At 39.4% G+C, this 27,260-nt stretch overlaps 1 protein-coding gene across 1 annotated transcript in view; it reads left to right on the forward strand.

Moving 5' to 3' along the window:
• Positions 1-27,260, forward strand: part of DST (dystonin) — a 300,486-nt gene that overhangs the window by 117,425 nt on the left and 155,801 nt on the right. The window contains exons 9-10 of the mRNA XM_085324897.1: positions 214-306; positions 18,213-18,379. Coding sequence (XP_085181023.1) covers positions 214-306; positions 18,213-18,379 — 260 coding nt within the window. The remainder of the gene's footprint in view (positions 1-213; positions 307-18,212; positions 18,380-27,260) is intronic.

The raw sequence follows: 27,260 nt of genomic DNA on the forward strand, positions 1-27,260 counted from the left end.
GTCTTCTCGGCTTGGTGGGGGTGGGAGAGGGGCATTCCTGACAGGCCATTTCCGGCCCAAATTCAATTCCTTTCTGCTTTTTGAGAATAAAAAAATAAAAAACAATCAAGAGAAGTGAGTAATGCTTCCTTTAGAGACATGCCTGTATAGTACTGTGTATAATTTTGGCATATTTATTTCAATTTTTGATGTGTTTTATTTGCACATTGGCAGGTGAAACTGGTTAACATTAGGAACGACGACATAACAGACGGGAATCCCAAATTGACTTTGGGGTTGATATGGACCATAATTTTGCACTTTCAGGTAAGTCTAGTTTCTCTTGACAATATGTTTTCAGTCATATTCTTGWATATTGTTACCATGAATGTGTCGAGTGAAACCAGACTCCATATAACTTGTGGAAGAATACAGAGTATGTCTCTTCTCTTATGCATATTTGAAGGTTTTGAAGACTTTTATACGGTAGTGTAAACTAGATCAGATGATGTAGTTTGTTTGCTATCCAGTTTCCTAATTGCAGAGTGAAAACAGCAAAAACAGCTTGGTTTTTGAACATTATTAGAGACAATGGTGGTTGCATTTCTTTCAGGGTTTGGATAAAAAGGTACTGTTTTATTTTAAGGAATATCTTTGTGGAATATTAAGATTTAAAAACGGCTTAAAATTTTTTTTCATTTCCGGATCTAAATTTCTCTCTCATTTGGGTSTTTCATTAAGCACTACTTTCAGCATTTTTGAGCAATCTGCAACACTTGGGCATTTGTTTTTAATACAATAAATGTGATAGTARGATGGGGCCACACTAGATGGCACTGTAATTGTTGTACAGTGGGTGGATTGTATACAGTATAATGCAGCCTTACAGTATGCAGTATTAAATTGCTTCTCCAACTACAGGCTTCACAATGGYCGTGGCTATCAATGATGTGATTCAGATGACAGATAATTCACATTTAGTGTGGCTGCAGCATTGTTGGCCATAGACTCCTCTCTGAGCAGGCGCTATAAATGATCAGAAAATTACGTTATCATACAGAGAAATGTGGTWCACTTAGGAATATGCTGCACTGGATTTGTGATTTAGAAAACAATTTATTTCTTAAAGAAAGGGCTGCTAGAATCTGGTTTGCCTTTTTGCAAATCCTRAGGAGGAACAGAAAATAACATGAATAGGAGCAGACGAGGTCCAGCTCTGCACATGGCAGAGGAGAAGACACTGACTGGTCACCATTAGGGGGCCTGAAGCTCCTCCTTGTTGGGTCGGTCTTTGCTTTCACATGCTCGTATGGAGAAAGAAGGCTAGGCTTAATTATACTTGTGTATAACACACAGAACAGGCAGCAATTGAATGTCCCAGCGTTTTAAGAAATAAAGATTATTAAAAATGTATTAACAGAAGTTGTTCRCGGAAAGCCTTAGCTTGATGGACATTTTATCTCTTGGAGCCTGATACTACAAGGTGCACAGGAATAGGCTTTTTTCAGGATGAAGCTGCTGGTATCTCATTATCTGAATCATGGGGCACCTAGTACAGTTTTGAGTGCTTATAAAAAGTGATGGAAGTTGGAGTTACTAGCTTTATCTGTTAAAAAATGATGAGAAAGAAAGTTTATATAAAATAAGTAATTTATATGAGCTAGTGTGACAAGGATTTTCTTCTGTGAGGGAGCCAACTCCATGCAAAATAGGTGGGAGTATTATAAATTGTAGTTGAAGATCAGCTGAAGAAACACACTAAATCTGCTCAGTCCTGCCCCCAAGAACTACAATGTACCTCTCTACCAATACAATTCAGACCCATAAACCGAACAGCTTGTATTTACTTTTTTCAAAATATGTTAAAAAGTCTATGTTATAGATTATTAAAATTATTATGTTATAATAATTTTAAGAATGGATAGTAGCTTATAGACTACATATTTATTAAATCACACTAGTAAATATGAAATAACTGAAAAATAGAAATCTGATTTTTTTTATTATTTTCTGTTGTTTTTATATTAATCGCTACAGTGCCTACRTTGAACACAGAAGTGATTTGTAAGGTGATATAAGAGAAACCCTTTATGCAAATCTGCGTTACTCTTGCATTTGCCTTCATGCTACTTCTATGAAAGTATATAGTAATTTGGTGTGATTTACACCTGTGTATGACTGATTTAGGTTCAGGATGCATAAGGTAATTCAGGAGAATGTGCTTGCTTACACCTCATATGTAATTTTAAAGAAGTTTTTCTTTACTTAGAACTGGGTTTCAATAAGGGGGAAAGTCTGAATCAAAGTGCAACAGCAGTCTTTTTGTAAAGTGGGTAAATCATCATGATAATGGGAGTGTTTATGCCTGGAGTAACTACCTATGTAGGGAAACTTGTGGTGGGATTCACATTCAGATTAAGACACCTAGTTTTCAGTGTTTATGTAGARTTTTGTTTGCATGTATTAAGTGTCTAATTTCTCCCTATAATCGGTTAGATCTAGTCTCTGCAGTTAGTTGAATCATGCTCTAGATTATACTAAAGGTTTACTCCATTTGATTAGTAAACATCTGTTGTTATTTTAGATATGAAACTCCCACATAAGCATGGCAAACATGACACAAGTTGTCTAGGAAGCCCACTATCGTCTGGAAAGAGATTGAGATCAAGCAGGGTAAACTGCCTCTTAAACAGTGGTAAATATATTTGGGCAACTGATTTGAGCCCTGGGGGGCTAGTCAGTACTGCCGGTGGAGCTTGCGGAGCAGTTCAGTTCACTCCACAGCAGGAGCCTAATTCAATTGTCCAAATGTGCCTAGTGCTATCTGAGATGTCACAGCGTATCCTGCCTCAGCTCTAGCAGCAGACCCAGTAGGAAGTAAGATTCCCTTAGGTCCTGTGTCTTATCTGCTATCCACATGTAGCTATCTCAGATACTTTAGGTGTCTAAATTGTTCTAGATGGGCAACTGACCTTCTCCTTATGTCTCTGCTTTAGGGTGAGGTATATTGCCCTTCAGGATCCATTGACTGTTCTAACTAGATCTCCAGGGCTTGATTCAGTTGCCTAAACATTGGTTTCTAGTGACATTTGGGAGGCCCTAGGGTATTCAGGACATACATGAGGAGTTCACTGATGGGACACCAGATCTGTGAGAGGTCCGTGCTTCTAGACCTGCAGCTGGAGGCCAGGTGTGATATAACAGAATATAACAAAGAGCTTTATGATGCCACTAATAGGAAACTAAATCTTGTCTCACTGAATAAAATGAGCTCTTAGGCATYTGGCTTGCATCTAAACACCTATAAGGTAGACACGTACGCTAAGGTGCCTTGATCTCTGCTAACCTTTAAGTTTTTCTAGCATTTACAAAATAGTTTCTTGGGGAGTATAGACAGATATCTTCTGCATAAAGTTACAGCCTCTGCTTTGTCATTATGTATATTCTAGTAACAGTGCAAGTTGGCGGGTTTGCAAGATGCCGGGGATCTTTTTGGGCTGTTGTTTGTGGCATCTTGTTTCTCTGAGTGATGGCACTTACCCAAAGGATAACATTTCCTCAAAATAGAAAACCCTTCAGAGTATTGGAATGAAATGGGGAATGATTTAGAGGTTAGACATGATGAATAAAAATAAGAAATAATGTGCATTTGAGGATTAAATTTCTCTTGCATCTGARTTATGTCTAGAGATGCTTATGGCATCCTGACTTGGTATTCAAAATTAAATTAATGCAAATTTTGTTCTGAGTTTTGTCACTGGCTTTCACAGCTGCCTAAGTCCAGAATTATATGTTCTTCTGTGGCTCAAGTAATTGCATATAAGATGTGGAATGGGGAATCCAGCRGTTTATTGAGTTGAGTATGTTACAAAATAATTTGTCCTTTGGGTATGGATAATGCCTGAGACATGTATGTTATTAGGATTCAGCAAGCTTTCAATGTGTACCTTTCACATGCTTTTAATAATATGTGGTTATTTTTTCATTCAGTTTCCTAATGCAATAATTACTGTTAGTTATTTTCATGGTATCTATAGACCATGTTAAATCAGATTACAATATTTTGTATAATTATATACTGTATATAAAAATATCCAAATTAACATTTGAATAGATTCCTTCTTTCCTACCCATATATTTTTGCTGATATCATTGGAGATGAACAGCTATAAATAAAGGCAGAATTTGGGCCTCAGAAAGTACTTGTAATTTCAGTAGGATATCTCCTGTGAAAATTAGTGACTGTTCCTTCTCAAACCACTACAAACGTTCTTTTAGTTAAAAAATGTCTAGWGTAATTTGCAATTGCTTTCAAAACAAAACAAAACAAGAAACTAAACCTTTCTGGCCCCCAAAATTCAAGGCCTTTGAATTCAGGCCTTCTAAAATTTCTGGAACATCCAGGCCATGACTCAATAGACTTCTTCATTTCTGTTTCATTGCYATTATACAACTCAATAATTCCTGTGAAACGCTTCTGCTTTTCCCGGCTCCTTGTTCTCAGACCTTTATACAGAATACTACTTTGCAAGGCTCCATCCGTAACTTTTTTTGTGCAGACATTGCAGTGCTCTAGTCTCTTCAGTCCTCTCTAGGCACATGGATTTCTTCTGTCAGGCCTACTCAGCACAAGTGTTTCCTCTGAACATTTTACCTGTCAGCCAGCAAATACTTTTTCTAGTGGTTTCAGGTAAGCCTTCAAGCTAAACTTATTGCCTTCCACAGAGGAGTCTGTTAGACCGTTCATTTGATCTATCAGACCACGAATTAAACATTTACTTACTTTGGGGGAAAAAGGTAAGAAGGGTGGATTTACTTGTAGATTACTTGTTTGGGAGAGAGGATAGTTACCATCCTTTCCCAAAACTCCTGTTACGCTTTACCTCAGTTAAGTATTTAGAGGCAGAAGTGCAATGATAATTTTGAAGCATTCTCGTGGTGGTYGTGAAGGCCACGTAGTGCCTTAAGGAGGTGACCAGAGAAGGAGAGAGCTCAGCAGGGGTGGCCCRTTCCAGTACATGTCTTGGAAAAGGTGGAAAGTGATGGGATACTAGGATTCATGCACCTTCCTCTGCTTCAGTTATTCTGACATTAAATCTGCGGTAATAATTATAGCCATAGAAGAGCGATGGTGATTACTTTTCTGTTCTCGTTCCTTTAATGGCCACGTGGAATTGAGAGTGCTTCGCTTGCCCTTTTCCCTGGCACCTATTTCTAGTCTTCCAGGAGCAGCTGGCTTCGAGGCTCGCCTCTGCATCCTGTCCAAGCTGTGGGTCTTGGATCCCAAGGATTCAAATTTAATCTGCCTTTGATTTAAAATAGCTAGAACGAGTCAAGGTCTGATCTTCTCAAAGATTTAAAGACGGAGTTATGTGGCCAACTCTTTAATCTCTTGACTATAAGTGGTCATAGGATAAACTGTATTGCGCTTGGGACTTTTGATTCCCGGAAATGGGGCATTGTGGCAGAGCTGTCATTCAGCATTTGGTGGAGTGTACTTTTCCTGTATTTTATTCTTCAGTTTAGCTCCTAATTGTCTCTTTCAGAATTTCTCAGCARTTTAACAAAATAGCTAAACCTCAGCCAGGAAGATGGGCACGGAGGTCTTGGAATCTCTGGCATTCCTCCGAATCACAGCAAAGACGAGAGCCGCCTGAGCCCATTGCAGAATCACGTTTAGACTGTGCTTCTAAGGATATTATGGTATCCATAGCAGGACAGGAATTATGAGCAGGCACCTCGTGCAGTTGATTCTCTTTATCCTTAACCCCATAATAAAACTGCCTACGARGAATAAATTCCTCCTTCCTCACTTTTCTTGCAGTCACTTTGATAGATAAAATAGTCTCCCTTCTGGAACATCTTCTGCTATTCAGGGTAGTGACTTTTGGKTTCCTCAGTGATACCTGAAAGCTGAACAGCTCTTTTCAGGTTTTGAGCAGTAATTGCCTGTACAGCTCAAATAGCTCTGGATATAGTCTTTTGTTTGTGCCAGAAAGCTTTTCTTTTTTGCTTTGTTCTCTAGCTTGCATGGTTTTAATTTTCACTTTCTCTTTGGCTTGTGTTTATTTTTCTGTGTGTCATTCTGCATGTGACCTTTGGGCTGTGTAACAAAATGCTTGCTGGTTATCTGCTATACTGTTTTAGCAGCATGCAATGACATGTATCATTTATACTGAAYTCCTCATTGCTTTTGCTGTGTTGCAAGAACGGGAGAAAAAAAAAATGAAGAACTACCCGAAGTAGGTACCAAGTAAGGTTTTAGTCCTRTATTTTCAGAATAAAAGATCCCAGGCTCAGTTTGATTGGTTACATTTGCTAACTACCTGAAACAAATGAGCAAGATAAATGAGCAGTGTACAAAGCATGCTTGACCTCAGCATTTTGCACACTAACGAATACTAAGATCTTCTGCAAGGATGCTACCTTAACGTGTAATACACCTCTCCAGTGTTAATAACATAATGCATTTTACAGTCACACACATGCTCAGTTAGTTACAGAAGTCTATGGTTAAATGCACAGGAAACAAAACAATCTTCATGAGCTGTTTCATGTYGTGGTGTTAATCTTTTTGTTTGTCATGTCTTAATGTTAACTTTTTGTTTGCGATTAAGACAGCCTCTTAGACACTCCGTAAGACAGCTCAAATTGCAGACAAGTCTTGGTCTAATCCTTTATTCACGTTATAGTTCTTAAGGGTTTATGTACCAGAAAAAGTCTTGCACTAATCTCCCTGTAGAACTTTCTAGGATTKGTGGGTATGAATTTGGATCTTTTGAGTTTTTCTTAAAAAAAAAAATAAATAAAAAAACCAAATGCTTTTTTCTAAAAAGGAAACTCAGCAAAATGYGGTAGTATATTTTTAGCTACTTTGATCGTGTGGATCTTTGGCTGTAATTAAAACAAAACTCCCATTCAGGTCCAGTCAAATGTCTGAGATAAAACACCTGGTAGTGTCAGCACGCCAGTGCRCTTTAGGTTTTCGCTACACTGTAGTGATTCTTTTTGGATTTGGTGGTAGTCTCTTCTAATGGTTTAGAATATYGTATTTGCTTTTGCAAAGGTGATGATTTGGGAAGAAATTACTGCAGTTTAACCCTATTGTCTCTGACCCTTTTCACTTGCTGAGACCAAAGTTATCGCTTACTTCTCAGTAATTCAGTTGGCTAAAAGCGATCATTTTGTCTTTAGTTACTTGCACTTTCATTTATTCCCTTAACACAGAATATGATAACAGAATAGTTTTAAAATTAAAAGACTGATCTGAAAGCTATTTGTCAATTGTAATTCTTTTTGTCCTTGATCTTTTCTTTTKTTCCTGGGGATGAGTGAGTGCTTTTCAAGTTACTCTTCTGTGAACAACAGAAAGAATTGTTAATAGATGATAGCCCTCTCTCAGGAACAGCTGGTTCTACAAAGATAGAGACTCACAAATATTAATAATAATCAGTACATATATCTCTGCAGTGCAWTTATTCCTAGCTAATATTTAAAAAATGGTAAAATTCTAGAAATAACAAAATATACCAGCTGCATTTAACTAAAATGTGCATGCAGTACTCAGCAGTAAGCCAGGATTGTTGGGAGCACTGGATTTATAACCAGTGTTCAGAACTAATTCTCTTATTTTGGCTGCCTCAGTTTTTTAATTCTACTTTAGAGGTGCCTGGTTTTCTGAAAATGGGAGTTACATACTCTTATGAAAAAATAATCAAAATTAAGATATGTAGGAAAGAGGATGCACAAAATCAGAGACRTTCCAAATCACTGATCACATTACAAAACACTGMTTGCTCTGTGGGTTTTYCTGATGCTGTCAGATAACCATACTTGTTTCTTCTGACCTATCTTGAAATAGATTTGATATGACATTGTTATGGCAGTCAGGGTGACGCYAGGTCTAATAGGAGATTTGAAATAACAATGAATGCTTAGGGACACTTTCTTTTACAAGAAGGTGCTGTCATGCTGATTGTTAAACAGATTTAAGCARTGTAGGAGAAATACGTAGTAAATCACATGCCATTAAAATTCAGTTGGTTCAATACAACTATTGTCTAGAAACCTCAGTGCCAGTGTACATAAATTTAAATATGTATTTGAGGTGCATAATTTAAATTTGACATATTCCTGAGCGAATTTCTAAGTGAATCCTGTGAAATTCTTAGCGGAGGAGAAAGATTGGCAGTGTACTTTGTTTAACGTATTTTTGATTAGACAGTTAATATAACATGGAAACTTGTGGTTGTTCATTCAAATCATGGACACTGTTCTTTCTGATCTTTTACATTATATCTACTTTATCAGAGTACTCATTAAAATAAAACTTTTTAGTAAGAGTGTATTATGTGATAGTTTGATATTATTTTACGTATTACCATTATGTTTTATTTATCATTGTTATACATATTGTTATTAAACCAGAAGCTATATCTGTGTGAAATTAAATCAGTCGCAGCCAGTCACGCTGCAWGGTGCTGAACCTTCTTTCTTGGCGACAGAGGAGAAAGATATATTTTCAAGCATATAAGCTCTTTGTTTATGCAACACAAAATGTCATTTACAAAGGCTGTGCTTCTGTTTTTTAGATGTGCTTTTCTATTAACTGAGGGAGGCAAAGTTAGGACCCAGCTCAGTCCCACATGAAGGTGTTTTTTAGATTAGTGAGTCCTCTGGGCCCTGGTGGCCCTGGCTGGAAGTCACTTTTCTAAGCTGATTCAGCACACAGCTCTTTAACGGGAGCTGGTGGAGCAAATGTCACAACCCCACCTATACGTTAAACACTAGACATGCAAACACAAATCAAGGCCGTGAAGGAAAATGTGGTCATTGCATAAACATCCTCTCTGAAAAGAAATGTCTTGGCATCGCGTCTGGCTGTAGCGGGCTGTCTGGCAGCTGGTGTACGTTGTTCTGTGGCACCCTGCTAGCCCATAGGTGTTACGGTGGGAGTTTTCTAAGCATTGCTGTCACATTCGGCTCCCGTGCCCGTACAGTGGTTGGAAACGAGCATCTGTGTTCTTGGAAGCTGTATGAACACTGAAAGCCCTTTTTTAACGCATTGGTCATTTTAGGTTCCTTCAGTAACAGGTTCTGGAGCACTTCRGCAGAACTAGCCCCTCTGGCTTTTATTATTGCAGTTCTTTTTTGAAATAAATGGGAGAGATTCGATGGTAACGCTTGACATTGCTTTGTAACTTATTTGGTAGTTCTTTTGCAGTGCAGGAAACCATACACACCTGCCTCTGCTGATGTGTGGTGTTTTTAATGTGCTTTGCGCATTGGAAACAGAAAAGAATGTGAAACTTGAAAATATGGATATTTTCCAAACACRTTATGTTGGTGTTTAGACCTGCTTGCATTTTAATAGCCTACATTTCTACCCAGTTTTCAGATGTAATTAGACACCTCATGGCTATTTTATTAAGAGCTACACAAAGATGTCTACTGACCAGAGCAATGGGAGGAGGAAAATACTCACTTTTTATTAACTCCAGAAGAGTTTAATTTGAACATGCTATATTCATATAATCTGTTTTGCAATAACTTTTATGGACAGCCCTCTAGACAGACCAACCCTTATAATTTTGTTTCACCTTTACCTGCCAGATGTTTTACATCTGCTGCAAAGGTCCCATACATAGTACATAGCGCTCCTGACCTGAGCAGACTGTTACTTTTATGATAATAGTGAAGCAGCAAGTTATTTATAGCTGGTGAGTCAGTGAAAAAGCTACTGTGAAAACCTGAAAACCCCTCATACAAATAAGATTTGATGCTTTACACCCAGCCAGAGCAATCTCTGGTCATTCACTCTACTCTAACTTTCTGTGGATCATTGGATACGTGAGAAAAAAGTATGAAGTGAAAAACAAGTTTAATAATTAAATCCTTCCTGCTGTTTGCTGTACTGCATGTTTGGGGATTTGGAGTGTAGCTAATAGTTTCAAAGGTTGCTGCATATTTTCCACTTTATCTTACTAGGGGTTGCAAATGAAACAGGAAGTTAAAACATACGCGAGAATTTTCTATTGCTCGTAAGTGCTATGTCATCCCTGCGAAGGGCCATCAGCAGAGCAGTCTAAGGCTGAAGCAGTGATGTTTATTTAAGAGGATTGGTGGCCAGAAATAAGCCACAGTGTCTAATCAGACACAGGCCCTGCCTGGGCACTGTGCCACAACATTTATTGCGTGTGCATTTCTCATAAGCAAAATGGCTACGTACTGAGGAGGATGGAAGTGAAGTCTGGAAGGAATTACGGTGCAAACTGCCGCTCTTAAGTTTCTGAGAAGGATCTAAGTGTATGTAAATATACTGAAATGAATGAGACTGTGTGACTGTGAGGTACTGAAAGCCAAATGGGGAACGTCTGTGGATGTGTAAGGGCTGAAAAGGAAGAACAGTGTTTAGATCCTGCCAAAGCTCCCTTAAGTCCAGCTAAACATTCCCCTGGAAGAAAATATTTCAGAAGAAAAACGAGAAAGAAATCATCTGAGGAGAGACCAGATTCAGAACAGCTTAAAGAAAATGAAGAAAGAAACCAACATGAAGTGGGGATTTCAGAAAACATCGAGACTCTTTCGAAGGGGATGGGATGGGCTGATTCCTTGCCACCGAGAACAGCAGCGGATGGTAATAACACTCTGCCCGTGAGTACAGACCTTTCAGCTGACCGTGTTAAAGCAGAAGTTTTACTGAGCGAAGCAAACAGAGATTCTCTTTGTGGGGACAGTTTTTGTGGTGATAGTCAGAAGCTCACAAAGTCTGATGAAACAGAAACATGGTTAAAAGAACATGACACGACAAGCTCAGAAAAACACTGTATGTGGAAGAGGAAAAATTTGGATGATGGCAACACAAGGGAATTAACATTCCAGCAGAAAGTTAGCGGTCGTTGTTTTGCAAAGGCAGCTAGCTGGAACTCTGCTGTCCACCTTGTAGGCAGACAGCATGAAGAAAGTGGGTTAAATATAAATTCTGGCAGAACTGTTGAAGATGTCCAAGAAAGCAATAAATATGACAAGTTACATCGCTTTCTTTCTGAAAGCAAAAGTGATCCACAACTTGAACAAAGGAGATTTTATTCTTCTGATGTTGCGCTTCCCCAAATGCCCAAAGAAAAGGCGTTTTATAGCATTCCAGCAAACAGGAGCAAGGTAAATATTTTGGCACGTAGACTATCATTAAAAGTTAGCTCAGAATAACTAGTGGAATAGTATTTTTGCTATGTTAAAAAAAATTTCACATTGCTGTTTATAAGCCTCTTACACATGAACGGATGTTACAGATCACATTACTTGATCTTTTCTATAGGTTAAGTAATACCTTATGTTTGAGCAGTATATCTCTGTATATCTGTATACTATCTTTGTATTGTTTTGTTGTCTGTAGTTGTTTGATTTTTTTTCCTAATTTATAAAAAAAGATCTTTATGTTAAAATGAGACTAGAAGGTGCAGTGAATTTTGGAGAGTTGTTTTAGTTCACATTTAATATCTGCAGTATCAACAGTAAATTTTCTTATCAGCTCTTGACGGTCTTGTAATTCTTCCAAGTCTTGTAGCAGATGGCTGGGAATATTTCTAATTGTTTTCTGTTATGGTCAAGAGGAACTGAAGAATGAGAGAAATATCTAGGCAGCTTGAAATAGAAAAAATGAACATGAATCATGTTCTTAAGTGTTCTACACTTTTAAAAGATGTTTCCTCCAAAACTGTCTGTGTGATCTATTAGTACTAATTATTCAAATTTCTTCTTTTCCTGAGGGTAGGATTACTTTCATTTTACAATAAAAGAAACCAAAGTACAAGCTTAGTTGCAGAATGCCTGAAGGAAAGTAAATTTTTGTTTGTGGGTATCTATATTACCATACTACCAATTCTGCCTCGCTCATTTTCAGTACAACTGAAATCTTTAAGTGCAGGTCAAATGCCAATACCAGGATTTGGTCCAAAACTAATTCTTGTTGAGCAGGGACATCTGAGAATTGAGTGAGCAGAGAAAATGGGTGTATGCCAAAGGTACTCTTTCCAGCAAATAACCAAATACAATTCTGTTGTTTATATAATTCACTTTTGTAACATGAATCGAATGATATTTTTTCAAGCTTAGTTTTCAAATACACCTAGCACATCCAGCGACAATGCACAGCACCCCCGAGTACAAAGAGCTCCTAATCCACGCAGAGATCTTTGCCCTCTTATTCGGAACTGGGATTTGGGAGCAGCTGGGGGATGTTCTTTGAACAAGGCGTCGTGAGTGAGCGGAGGCGCGTGAGGCTTTGTCTGTGCAGCCAGCATGGCCACTTCTTCCAGCGTAACCTAAGCGATGCGACTTCTACGTGGTGCTGCAGTTACTACTCTAACAAGGCATAGGCTGATACCCCTTGCCACCACAGGGAAAGGGAGTAAGTGAAGTTTCTGCTGAGCACCTACATCAGCGCTAAGGCTTGTGTTGGTGACATTGCTAAACCACCGCGTGACTGTGTCAATAGGAAAACCATTGGCAGATCAGGCTAAACACCTGAGTCACTGAAACATCTGCTTTTCAGTATAGTTCCCTTTCTCCACCCAATATTCTAAGTACAAATAATTTTAAGAGCACCTAACTTTGACCTGAAAACAAATCCAAAAGGAAACTAGATTCTAAACAATAGCTTATTTTACCAAGTCATGATCATTTTCMTTTTGATTACTTTTGAGAACTAAACAAGCATTCGGCTATCTTGTGTTTCAGTATAAAACAACATAGCTGTTATGTATGCAAATCCACAAAACTCCTGATCACCAGCTAAAACAGATTTTACATTCTCAGGGTTTACAGTTACCGATCTCACTTTTTTCTTTTTTTAATACCATTTTCACTGCCATAATTACAGAGATCAGTAGCACCCGCTCACCTTGTCAGCTTATCTGTGCTGTTACTCGGCTTTCGCAGCGCCTCAGACGTGGCTGATATTTCAGAGTGTTTTGGCTTTTCAAACTGAAAACAGATACCTAAGGAAACTGTTTGATACAGCTGATTTGCACTGGAACTGAWATGCGACATTTTACCCCTTTTACAGCATAGGACTCTCTACTGGAATAGATGCTTCAAGTCCTTTTCTGTGCTGCTTTCTCTTATGCATGTGAAACAATTATGATTTTGTTTTCAAATATATGTTATCACACTACCTCTGTTTTCCCATTTGCAAAGCTCACCCAAGTGGGATGTTCTGAAATCTCATTCCTGACTAGTCATTGCAGACTTTGAGAAAGAAGGTTTTTACTCTCCGCCTGGGCCTAATTGCTATAGCCCTTGTTCCTGAATACGGGAAGATTACTTGCCTGAGCAGGATATGCTCTGATCCAGCTCTAACGYTGGGCTGGCCTAGAGCAGGGGGCAGCTTGCAATAAGATCCAGAAGCCATGAAGCAAGGCTGAAGTCGACTTTCTGCAGCAGCCCCCTCCTCAGTGACAGGCAGAGTAGAAAATGAAGGCTGTAGTTTGGGCTTCCCTGTAAGGGCTGCCACCGCTGTGATATTTGACGTCTGCTATGTTGAAACAAGCCATGGTTTTCATTCAGACCAGCAAAAGATTGCTATCAGCTGGTGTTAGCCGGAGGTTTTGGTCATTATCAACTAGTGTAAAAATCAATGATTTCTTTGTATCATATTATCAACCATAACTGTTATTATTGCAGTCTAATTTGTGGTAGTTTCAGTTCCAGTTAATGGATGTGAATGCTTACCTCACAAAATATAAACATTTAAAGTAATATATAAACAGAATCTCTCATCTACTTCCAGTACTCATCTCTCRTCTTGCTGTAAGTTCCTCAGCTGTCTTTTTGCCATGCACCTTCATAGTGTCTGTTGCAGTGGATTTATTTTCTTATATATAGTATTTCTACTAATCTGCAAGAAAAAACACATATTCGAGTCAGGTTAGAGGCAATATCCTTGGTGTTCTTTTTTTTTAAGTGTTTGTGACCAGTGTGCTCAGCAGAATACTTTTGGGTATGTAAGCAGCTGTTTATTATTTCAGTTATCATTGCACATAGCTGTAAAGTGACAAGGCGCCTTCCAACTATATCCACCATCATATAATCTTGTGTTATCTGCTTATGTGTTACAGTGAAGGGAGGGAAAAATGCCAGTTGTTCTTCCAGGATATGATTTGTAGGGCAGGGTGCAAAAGTTGGGAGRTTAGCTTTATTGGCATACTATTGCGTGCTTCCTTTTGACCCACATGAGAAGCAGGCACAATGTTCCTTTGATGCTGGTGGGTGAAGGAGGTTTATAATCATTGATGGATCCACAGAAAATAGGGCTGAAGGGGGTCTGGAGGGATCATCTAGGTTATCTCTGTACCTGAAGATGAGATTAACTCTATGAAAACCATTCCTGATTGATATATTTTGCTTGTTCTTCCATGTCCCCAGCCCTGGTGCTTTCATATCCTTCCTGAGCAATTAATTCTAGTGCTTATACCTTTTGTATTATGAGCTGTTTTTAATCTAAAACACCTATGCTCATTTAAAACTCATCAGTTCTTTTCCTATTCCCAGAAAAATTGATTTATTACCTTTTTGACAATCACATTTTACATATCTGAAGACTGTTGTCATGTCTCCCCTCAGTCTTCCTGACTTTAGACTAAATAAAACTAATCTTTCTCGGTCTTTCCTAACAGGTCGTGGCTGTAGACCTTTATCACTCTTGCTTTTCTCTGTGAATTTTCTTCAACTGATCCAATATTTTTTGAAGGGTGTTGCCCAAAGCTGGAAACAACTCCATCTGAGGTCTTGTGAAAGCTGAGTAGGAACATTTGAATTACGGCCAGATGGAAGCTCACAAGGTCCAAGCGTAACGTCAGGGGAGATGAGGCCATTCTTGTGATCACATGCAAGTTCAAATTCCATTCCTATAACTCGACTTCCCTCAACACAAATCATCCTTTTCAAACACAACACAACTGCTTGATTTAGATGGAAAATAGAGTAGAAACATTACCTCCTTCTGTTCAATATTTAGGAATCTTTTGGTTCAAGTAAACATTTCAAAAACTCTTTCTAATGCTTATATTCCTTTATTTCTTGTTTATCTTCTTCAGACTTCATGTTTCAGGGTTAGCCTACAGCAGAACACTTTTTTACTTCTGCCTGTACAGCTATCCAGCCCATTATGTACTTTTGTATATTAAGCACACTGTGTCAAATTTAGGCTTCAAAACATTTGGGATAGGATGAACTCAGAGGAGAGACTCCTCTCTTGTTAGTATATTGTAATATTGCTCTTTCTCTGCTTACACAGAATAAAAGGGGGGAGAGAAAAATGAGCYGCGGACATCCAGCACCACTTTTTGATCTCCTTTGGAAGATGTTCTCTGGGCTGCTCTTTTCTTTGGATTTGAAACTGCATCCTTGAAATCAGAACAAGTTGAGAGCCTGAGGCCCTTTGGTGTGCAGATCTTGTGTACCCGGTGTTGCAGAGGGGACTTAGAGGCAGGGCTAGGAGCACTTGCAGTGGTGAACCAGTTCTCCTAGTTAGAGAAAAGAAATAGGGCATTCAGTGCCTGTGAGACTTTGACCCTGAGACATTCGGGCTGTGCAGAGGAGTTACCTCTGTCAGTTTTTCTTGCACAACTTAGAATTCACAAGCTTTGTGAGATACTTTGGAGAACCGAGTAGCTAACAAAAAACTGCTTAAGTTCATGCAAATTCAGTATTTGTTCCACGTTTATGGAAGAGATGTCCTCCACTAATGGATTATTGGGGGTGAATGATAGGTTTGTGAGATATACAAATGAAAGGTTTGCACAAAAGATTTGCTTTCAAGAATAAAATCCAAACAGTAAAGAATCTGATTACCCCCTTAACTATTTTCTGTCCAAGTATTCTTAATTTAATACTCCTTCTCCTTCATTCCTGTGGCAAAATGTTAGAAATATTGATGATAAGGCATAATTAATAGATAAATATCTATACTCTTGTTATGGGTTTATCGAAGGAAAGCTATACTCTCTCTCTAACACTTGAATTTGTTAGGAGGTTCGTGTGATATTTTGCTTGCTAAGTAATTTCGAGTTAATAGGACATACAGCAAAGCAGAGCTCATATTTGTAAGCATAGTAAACTCTTCAACAATTTCTATCTTTTTTACACTATTTTTTAATGAATTCAGTGTTTATGAAGAAGTCTGAAATCTCAGCCTCAGCATGTGAAATACTTTTTATCTAGAGAAAGCACAGCACAGCTATGTCTGACACAGTTCGTAGGCTAACACTAGTGTTCCTTAATCTTTATTGAAAACGGCTACCACCAGGAGTTAAAAAGAATTTAACATATTGAAGCCAATCTAGTCTCTTCCTTTTTCTTCAGATGGCTGACTGTGGTGCTGCTTAGGGCCCAGAGGATTTTTGATCACAATCCAGTTGATATTAGGGCAATGAAATAAATTCATAATATAGCCATCCAGAATTAGGACTGGAAACTTGCATATTATTAGAGAATATTAACTGTTTTTTCTCTTTGTGTTTGTGACCATAGCTACAAATGTTTTCTGTATGTTACAAAAGATACAAATATGACCTTCAGAAATTGCCCTGATGCTTGAAATCACTTGTTGTCAGAGGAATCAAATGTGCACCCAAATATGCTGTGTTCGCACTCTGCTGTTTGTAATGTACACAGTTATCAGAGTTCAGTTAACCATGAAGGAGGCTAAAGGTTTGAACTTAGCGGTAAGGAATGGCCACAAGCACATTACATTGTTAGCTTGCTCATGTTAGAATTTATTTTGTGTTAGATTGCACACAGAAGACTTGCTGAAAGCAACAGGAAGAGAATACTGTGTTGTTTGGGTGTTTTTTTTTTTTTTTTTTTTTTTTTTTTTTTTTTTTTTTTTTTTTTTTTTTTTTTTTTTTTTTTGCTAGACATCTGGCACTCCCAGATGACATCATCTTGCTCAGAAACATTGTCCAGATAAGTGGTAAATGGTTGACTTCATTTATATTGTGGTCTGGTCGGTCTATTGTGAGTGGAAACTAAAGCAACTGGAAAAATACTTTGTTTGCTTTCTTGCTTTGTAGCACTAAAGAATAAAGGTAGCCAGAAGAAAGGAAGCCTTACACTACAGACAAGTTTCATATATTTTTACAAAAAAAAAAAAAAATCACAGAGATGTTAAGTTGGTCATTTCTTACTTTGGATTCCCTGTTGTCTTTGCRTATAAGACTCCTACCTTCTGTATCTCCTGTAATTTCATGTAGTAAGTATTTCGTGCAGGATTTTGACACTGGGGCATTTATAAACAATCACAGCTGGATGTGTTTCTTAAATGTTTTAAACAAAACTTTTTTTTTCTCTCTGATTTGTCTTAAAAATAGGTAGTATTGAAGCTGCAGACATTAGGACACAAAAAACTTGTCATGTATTCAAAGATTATTTCTGGGCTCATTCAACCAGTTACTTTTTTGCTTTCTAACATTGGTATTCTTCCCTTACCTAGAGCAAAAAACTATGATGACCTGTGATAAACATCTGAAAAGCTGTTTTCACAACTTGTATTTTAGTAGATACTTGCACAGAAAATAATAACTGAAATTGTTCCCTACATTAAATTTACTTGCAATGTAATGGATACGTGTAAATGCTGATCTTCCCCGGGAAGTGAAGTGTGGTTAAACAAAAGTCACACGTAGTGCTGTGGTGGCTACACTGCACTGATATGTCTAAGGTTTGTCTTTTTGTCCCCTGGCTTCTTACTGCCTGTGGTTATGCATTAACACGGGACTGGTAGGAAAGCCACGTCTCTTTGCTCCTACCATTGTGTTTTCTGTGGCTCTTATGTGAGAAAGGAGCTCTGATTTCCAGCCCAGCCTCTCTGGATCCCTCCAGGGAGGTTGCTTGAATCAGGGTAGCTCTGGAGTTGAGGCTCCTTTGCAGCTAACTRCAGGACCTTACTCACTCTCTGAGCTTCCAGGAGCGTTCCTGGAACCGTTCTGTGATTCTGTGATTTACTGACTGGAGAAAGTTGTGAAGCTTAAAATTCAATATTTCATATTGAAGACACTAAAAATGCATAAGGATATGACATGAAAGGATGTTAGTATAGTACATGAATAATCATTTATCATATTCATATATGTAGATATCAAGGAGAAAAATTTTCAAGAATGAAGAATTTTTTCTACTGTATTTTAAACATTATGTTAGATAAAATTGTAATATTTATATTAACTGTATTTTAGATATCAGATATCCACGTTACTGGAGAGTCAGAAGACATGTCTGCTAAAGAGAGATTGCTCCTGTGGTCACAGCAGACAACYGAGGGTTATGCTGGAATCCGTTGTGAAAATTTCACTACCTGCTGGCGTGATGGAAGATTATTTAATGCCATCATCCATAAATACAGGTAATTGCTCCATTTATTCTCTTGAAAAAATATTTATTTAGGTGTTGGAATGTACACAGAGAGGGCCTGTAATAGCACTGCAGCTGTGGAGATGAAACTAGCTCTTTATGGGCAAAGCTCCTCTTCTTTGGGTAAGCCCCTGCTTCCTGCAGCCCATGGGTCCCTCATTAGCTCTTGTGTGTCTCTCCTCCCTCAGAGGAGTGTCCCCAGAGTCTGTCACGGGTCACCTCCAGGGTGCCAGCTAGAGTGTCCCTGTGACTCTAATTCCCAATCTTCTCTACAGGCCCTTGTGCAATACAGACGTCCAAAGTATAGGCAGGGTAGAGGCAGAGCTGATCACCAAAGTCCMAAGCCGTGTTCATGATGAGATCCATCAACTACCGCATAACCAGAGAGAGATCTAAATTCCACATGTTTTTCCCTGTTTGACTTCACCATTTCCCTGGAGCCCAGGGCTTCAGAACTGTTTTTGCTATGAGCCCATATCTACTCTAAGATGAGTCTCCTGCAAAATGCCATGGTATTCTCTYGGAAAATGAGACTGGTTGGCTTGAACACTCAGTCTGAGAAGGGCATTGCACTTCTTTCTTTCACTTTGTATGCTTCTGTGATCACACATTTGTAAGGGAAAATGAACACTGATAGAACCACTACTATCTGTGGCTAGAAACTAAAGGGTACATTATGCCAATTTACTTAAAATACGGTTGAAAATACCTATTGAGAAGAGGATTTCTAATTCTAGATTCTAAATAAGAACAGGTGTCTCTTGACAAATCTGACTGTGGTGCCAAAACTCAGGAAAGGAACAAGATTTAAAAGCACTGCTGTGCTCAGTGTTCCCTTTTGGTTATGACTGGTGCTATCTCACTGTGGTTGTACATTTTTGGTTTGTAGCTTGAATAGGTGGGTTTCTGTCTTTGAGAAGCACACAGGGGAGAGTGTCCTGGCCCTTGGGCTGATTAGTATGAACTGGCTTATCCCTTGCTGCTCGAGGCTTGAAACTTCTGGAACAGACCAGACCATTAGCATAACACTTGCCCACGTAGCCATACAGCCATATGCCTCCTGTATCCATAATACCTAATGATAGTTTTTCATGGATTTTCAATTAAATGTGCCCCCAAAGTCCACCAGACTTGCGTTATGTGCTCTGAGGCATATCAAGAGGAAGTTTGAGGGTGCGTGACTTTCTTGAAATAGTACTGGAGGAGTGTCCCAAGTAGAGAGAGTCAAATTTGGTGTGTTTTAATGCAGCTCCAGGGAATGGACCCTAGAGCAAATTATTCCGTGCTTGGATTTCTTCCTGCAGAGACCACTTGGCTTACTGCAGAAGGAGTGAGCCAGCATGCATGCAGTGTGGGGACTAGGACACTGGAGTAAAATTGGAGATAAATGATGCAGATGCAGCTCTCTTGCCATGCACTGTATAGGGAGGTTGTAAACCTAACAAAGCATGCTGGGTCACGGAGAAATTAGCTGTGGCAGACATAACTTTCTGATAATTTGAAGTTGCATTTGAATCAGAGTTATTTTTGGTCTAATGCTTCTGTTCTGGATAGTCAATTGTGGAGGTGGTGAATGCCAACAAGAAAGTCTTGTTTTAGTAATACTGGCCAAAGGGAAATAACTAGCAAAGGATTAGGCTGTTTTACTTCAGGACAGAGCAGTCAGAAGAATGAACATAGCACAGGCAAGTATGTGAAAACATAAACAATTTCAAAGATGCAGACAGAGGAGAGGATGAGAGGAAGGAGCTTAATGAGAATTAATGATGGAAAATATTTCCCAGAACTTCTTCAGAGACTCATATCAGGACTCTACACAGAGCAGTGTAGCCTTCACAGCTTGGTAACTAGTATTTGTAGTACAGATCAATTAATAAATAATGAAAAACCTGAATCTTGCCCCCTGGCTGTACAAATGTTAATGCCTTGGAGTATTGCTGACTACCTGTAGTTGTTTTGGTGGAGCACTGTTTTTGGCAGTGCTGTGTGAATTCTGCTCATAGTGTTTTAGCTGGAAAGAACAGGACACAAGTGCATTTCATAAGGCAGATAATTCAGTGGCTGAGGTTCAGAGGCTCTTGAGTAAGTACACAGTCCCTATTTTGTGTGTGTATCTGCTAGTTTCCATTTAGCTTATCCTCTTCTGTAAACATACCTTCTGTACCTAAGGATATTGTGTCCTTCCCAGAGATGTTTATAGCCTTTACCCAATGTCTCTTTGCCGTGAGAGTCCTCTTGCTGATGAAGTCAATGGGATTCTTCTACTGATTTCAACGAGCTTCTGTGTTTCTTTCCTTTCCAGTTTTGTATCATCAAAGTAGACATAATCATTTCCAGTTATTGCTCACAGGATAGGAATGGTTTTCCCAAGCAGTCATTGGATATTTTTAACTATAGCTGTTTATTCCAGAGAACTCTCTTAAAACTTAAGCTTGTGTTTGTATCAGTAAGTAGAGCAAGCACTAATAAAATGCACACATTTCTAGCAGTGATTCTGCCTCTGCCCGATGCGTTTTAGTAGCCTCCAGGTGCGGGTGTGCAGATCCCTGGTGGTCACAGGAGGTACGTGGGGTGCGCAGACGCCGTGGGCGTGCTGTTGTTAATGGTACCTGGAATTCCAGCTGTACAGTACCATCTCCTTTCAGTTGTAGGTTGAATGGAGAGCCCGTATTTGCGCATGCCAGGGCTCAGTGTGGACCAAGTGCTGCTGGTTTTTTTTCCTTTTCAAACTCAAGCAATTTTTTTTTTAATTGCATGCATGCAGCTTTAATGCTTCAGGTGTGTCCAGGGGCTGCCGAGGGCTGGGTGAGGAGGTGGGCTGGGACTCACCAGGGGCAGCAGGCGCTCCCCTCTGCGGCGCTGCGAGCCGCTCGGCTCTCCCTAACTACAGGGAATCGTTCCACTGCGGCTGCGGGAAGCACATCCCAAAACGGCGTGCCAGCGCCTTCTGCTATGAGTCGGGTAAGGCTCATGGTGCCGAAATGCAGCAAGAGCATGCAAATTTACGGTGGCTCCCTGCTTCCCCCCAAGCTGCGTGTGATGTTCTCCTGGTGTGACTAAACGTACCTGGAACAGCATTTCTGCAGATGCACCTCATCTATTACATAATTGACATTTTTAGCTAAATTTTTCATTGAAGACGTGTGTTACTTGCTTCAGTGTACCGTGTTGGGAGGAATGTGACTTCAGGCAGTTCTAAAAAGTACACGGTGTTTCTTTCATACCATCATATCGTATGTAAAAACCTGTAGGCCAGACTTCAAAGTTGGTGAGTGACTTTAATGAGCATATAATGCCCAGATTTTCCCAGAGATACTGCTGTGTGCACACTCGGTTCTTCATCTTGCAGTTTCATCAGCTCATGGATTTCCTGTCCTTAGACTGTGTTGAAGGTAACTGCGCTTAGTTTGTGTTCTCATTTTCATACGTGCCTACCTTTACCCCAGGAAGAAGTTCTTATTTGGTAGAACTGTATCTTGTCATTGAAGTATATTGAAAAGGTTGGTGCTTATGCAGGGCGAAGGCTACTTGTCTTTCGTTAGGAAGTTGTATGCCAGATTGGAGCTAATAATCTCAATTACGGATCTGCATTACACTTTGCATAAGCATTTATTTCATAGCAGAGGTAATACTATTGAGAAGTCATCAGTAGTGATACCGAATAACAAGCTGCTTTTTTTGACCTTGAACCGTTCTGAACCTTTGTTGCACGAGGGGTACAGGATATGTCAGTAAAAAAAGTGTCTGAGAATGGAAGAATTTAAGAAATAGCAAAAAYAATATCTGAATACCTAATTTAAGAATAGTGGCTACTTGTACTCAAAAACCCACAAACTTGGTTGCAGACTAGATCATTTTACAATCTAAGAAAAAATACATATGGAGGATATGTATGAGTAAAAAATGGGTGCAGCCCTGTTCCCTGGCCCTGTGGGTAGGTGGCACAAGGCGGCTCGTGCCGGTAGGGCCAAACTCTCCGCACCGTCCCCCAGGCAGGGGTGACCTCCTGCAAGCTTGTCCCTTGGTTGGGGAGGACACACGCTGGCACGGGCCCCAGTCGTGGGGAGGGAAGGACTAGCAGCAGTTCAAGAGTATGAGCGGTTGTGAGCTATGGATCTGGCCACTTTTGCCTTACTGGTTTAGAAATATCCAGTTATGCCCGGAGTTTTGCTCTCAGGTAGAAGCCAGCATTTGGATCAGGCAGCCCTGTGACAAGCCCGGGACCGCAGTAAATGCGCAAAGGCTTTGAGAGCGTAARGCAAGCGAGCTTATATAACGTAATGCCATCTACCAAGGCTGGCCGAGCCCACGTGCGGACGGTTGCACACGGTTTTGGCAMCGCCTAACAGGGGCGGTAAGTATTAGAAATACTGCAGAGAGGGAAAGCAGTACTAAAGGGTTCAAAGGGATACGTTTTGATCACAAATTAGAAAAAAAAAATCTTGCTGTATTCTTGAAGAAACAAGAGGATTTAAAAGGCCCTTTGGCACTGCTAAACTTTGTGCAAGTCTTCAGCAACGCCCCTGCTTCCTGCAGTACGTAGTTTAGAGGGAGGGARGGAAAATTACTGTTATCCCAGGATGAAAAAGGAGCAGAAGTTAAAGGGAGCGCTGCCCAGAAAGAGCGTGTAACGAGTGCTTCACGTGGAAGAAAGAGGAACAGAAGCTGCAGCAAAGAACGCGTCCCCAAAGGCAGCAGCAGCGTGACGGCTCATTAAGGCTAGATACAGCGCGAGAGATTAGTTCGGCAGAGTCGCACCACTTGTCTTTTGAAATATTGCTGTAGTAATTCTTCAAATAAGTCTTTCAAAACTACTGGGCGGATGTTTTTAGGAGTGTGGGGTAGCGCTGAACAAGCTGGGTTGCGGAGTCCTAAATAGCTGTTCTGGTTGCTCGCAAGCTGTTCCAACCTTGCACATACGTGTTTGCCATATATATGTAGTTGTGCTCTAAGCTCCAGTGCATGTGGCATCCCTCTGATGTTAAAACATGTTGCAGCTGRTCAGGTACTGACACGAATACATTCCTTAAGGGGAGGGTTAGTGATACCGCAATTTGCAGCAACATGTTTTACACCTTTAGGGAATGAATGGGAAAGAAACTAAGTATTACACAGTGTCAAGCCTTAAACTGCTGGGGGATATGTTTTAAAGAAAGAGATCATTTGCGGCTGCTAGTTTTGACTTGCCATTTTGTAGCTTGTAATTTATTGTTACCCAGCTTTAACAGAAAGAAAATGTCGGTTTGCTTGTTTTTCCCCCCTTCATTGTTCAGGAGAAGCGCATTTTCAAAGGGTTTTTGTTATGTAGAAGAAACCAGCTTGGCATTAAGACTTGGCAGTGTGGGAAAAGTTAAACAGCATTAAGAATGATTAAAAATGCTAATGTTATTTACCTGAACATTCATATAGTTAACCTGCTTAGAAATAGTAGGTAACCCCAGCTTCAATTTAATTGAGTGCACTCCAAAAAAAAAAAAAAAAAAAAAAAATCTGTGATAGCTATTGGTAAAGACTATATTAAAATAGTATTGGAAGCTGGCCTGCAGTTTTAGCATCTTGGGTTGTGGTGGTGGTTAGCCTTAGTGGGTATTAGGTGGAAGACTTCCAGGTAGTTGAGTTGATTAATTTCAGATCTGGACTTCGAATGATCCCTCTGAATGTTGGGCTGGGTCCTACTGTGAAGTAGGAGCTGAAAGAAGGACAACTGTTTCCTTTCTGCAGTGACTGAGATGGGAAAAAAACCTGTTGGGATGACATCAAAGCCTTTCTCTCTCTCTCTGTTTTTTCTTTTCTTTCTTTCTTTTTTCTTTCTCTCTCTCTCTCTCTCTCTCTCTTTTTTTTTTTTTTAATGGAAGATAAAGATTTGGATTGAAAGGCTGTATTTGCATTCATGTTTCATATTTTACTCTTTGGTTGGTGAAGACCAAAACACCTTAGGGTGTCAGAAGCCTTTGTAAAAGGGTTGCTGTCTGAGCAGTGATAGTATGTGTGTTCGTGAGCAAAACGGAGAGGTTTTGGGGCAACATTTTTCTGGATAAATCTGTGACACATGGAGAAGCAGTTGCCTCCCAGGCAGGATGGCCCAAAGAGCCTTGGGGAAATCTTGGTTTTGAATTCACTGTGGTACTTCACTCTTGCTTTTATTAAGTGTATTAAGCCCACTGAAATGCTGCTAGTGCATCAGCCAGCCGCTGCTGGGATCTGGAAAGAGTTTTCTTGCAGAACAGAACAAAAATATCATTTGGTGGAGTTTCTTCATTTTCTTTTTGGTATTCAGACACTTCAGGTAGAGATACATGATTTATTGTTATTTTTGCAAGTTGCACAGTATGGATTCAGGTTAACAGCTATAAGCCTTTTCTTTTTAAAATACATATGATAGGCAAAAGTTGGCAAGTTATTGTACTGTTACTTTTTTGTAGCAATGTTTATCCCATATTACAAAGAGGATTGTAAAATCTGTTTTTGAAGCAGTGAAGGAAGGGAATGAGATCTTCCTTCTCTCTGGTTTCATTCATGTCTATAGTGAGCTTGAAATCTATGCTGAAAACCTACTGCCAAGTTCTAAGTAGGGCTTGTTGGGCTGCGTTGAAGTCGAACCGGTGTGTCTTTGATGTGACAGTGCCCCAACTGTGTCTTTATCGAAGTCAATCGACAGGGCAAGTTACTGCTGAAGTGCTAACAGAGGTGGGGCATGAGGCTTCAAACTGGTTTATTAAATTCACGACTTGTGTAGGGAAATGCACAACCGAAGGAATAATCTGAATTACCTGTATATGTTGTTGAGGGCTAAATTTATGTCAGAAGATTGAAAAAAAGAAAAAAAAGCCCTCAGGTACTCTTTTTTTAAATGTAGTTAGAACATCAATTCATTTTCCAACTGGAAGTCTTGACAGGGAGTGTTAGGATGCCTGAAGAACAGGACAGAAAATGCGTCTGTGTATAGTGTGCCCTTGTTACATTATTTGCAGGGCATTATCACTTGCAATACTTCTTTCGTAATTATTCATCCTATCTAAAAATATATTAAAAATAAGAAAAAAGATGCATAAAAGAAGCCTGAAAAGCCCAGACCACATGAGAATTTTTCAACTCCAGGAGGAGAGGATGAAAAGACATGATTGTTCAACTTTAAAGATGTGATGAATGAGATATATAGAGGCATATGAAATAGTGACTAGTACAGGCATTCCTGTTACTTCAACACTAGAGAAGACAAAAGGAAAAAATGTACAAGATGTAATGATCATATGAAATATATTAACACAAAGTATCATTGAGGCTGGGGACCTGTTGAGGTTGAGAAAATAATTTGCCATTTACTTGAACAAACCGAATATGCAAACAGAGCTCTATTCAACACCATGTTTTCTGATATATCATAGTTGTTAGGATTAAACTTTTCTATAATGGCAAGTTATTTTACAGTTGTCAACTAGGAGATTGTTTGCATGCTCCCTGAATTTTGAAGTGTTGCTTCCTTTTAGTAATGACACTACTCAGGCTGTCCCAGTGGTTTGATGAGTTGGATTAATTTTGCGTTACCATGTCCTGCATTAATTGAAGATGTTACTGTAATGTCAAAGACTAATTATATACTAGTCTCACATTTGAGGTTAGATGTAATATTTTCCATATTTCCCTCAAAATATGTTGTATTTCTGAAAAAAATAGTAGAATATTTATGTAAATTACTTCAAATAATCTCTGTTAATTAGCCGATGTATAAGGATTTCATGAGGAGCCCAGAAAAGGCAGTTTATGCAGAATAACAGGTAGGCAGGTTTCATCATTAGTAATCAACAGTTACGTGTACACTGTAAATAATAGCTTTTACAGAGGTTGGTTTTGGTTCTTTTTAAGCTTAATAGATTCACTCAGATATGTCAAGAAAGAACAAACAAAGTTTGGAGACCATCCAATTTTTATACTTCCCTGAGAGACCTCAGGGTCTCCATTACAYGTGTATGTGAAAGAGTATTAATACTGATGTTTGTCTGAGGAAGACGACTATGGGTGAGATTCAGCCCCAAGCCAGATGTTTACATTGCATGTCTACATGCAAGTAGCTATGTGTGTTTCATTGTAGTTCGTAGAAATCTGGTCGACACATGCAGTGAAATCTGATCAACGTATCCAGTAAGCTCTCCAAAATCTGAATTTGCATTATTTAGGACAGAACCAGGACCAATTGTTTAGGACCAGGACATCGTGACATAATATGATATATCCATGATATATCTTTCATGTTCTGTTTTCTAGCTTCCCCCCCCCCCCAACCCAAACACCAGTTCCAAGAAGCTATGGGCAAGAAAAATTGCCTGTTTTCGGCACCTGAGGTTCAGAACTGTCTTTTGCCAGAGTCACAGATGTTGGTGTGGAAATTGGTGTTCACAGTTATATACTGATATCTGAGATTGAGGAGTTCACTCCAAACATAGTGAGAAACTCTCAATGAAGTTAGAAAAAGTCTTTTTTTTGCAAGGTGGTTGTGCGTAGATGAAATCCACAAATTTTATAAGGAATAAAAAGTTTCTGATGGGGGAAGGTCTGTGGCATGTTGCAAGACAGCGTTGACTTAGGAATTAACATTTTACCTCTTCTCCTCAGCACAGGGTTTTGACATCAAGGCATCTGCTACAGAACCTGGTGCTGTGAGTCTGTGTAGTGATCGTTGATACTGATGATGGAGAAGGTTTGTTCCTTCTTAATGCCACAAAGACATACCTTCCTGCCGTTTTTGAGTAGAAAACCTCCTCCTCCATAAGTGATGAGGCTGAATGGGAGAAAACCTAGATTATTCTCTTTCCTGAAGCTTGGGTTTCTGTGTTCCCTGAAACTGGTTTCCTGAACCCAGCTAGTCTTATGTGGCT

The sequence above is a fragment of the Rhea americana genome, unplaced genomic scaffold, assembly GCF_003343005.1.
Source record: "Rhea americana isolate MKP2758 unplaced genomic scaffold, rheAme1 scaffold_94, whole genome shotgun sequence".
NCBI lineage: Eukaryota > Metazoa > Chordata > Aves > Rheiformes > Rheidae > Rhea > Rhea americana.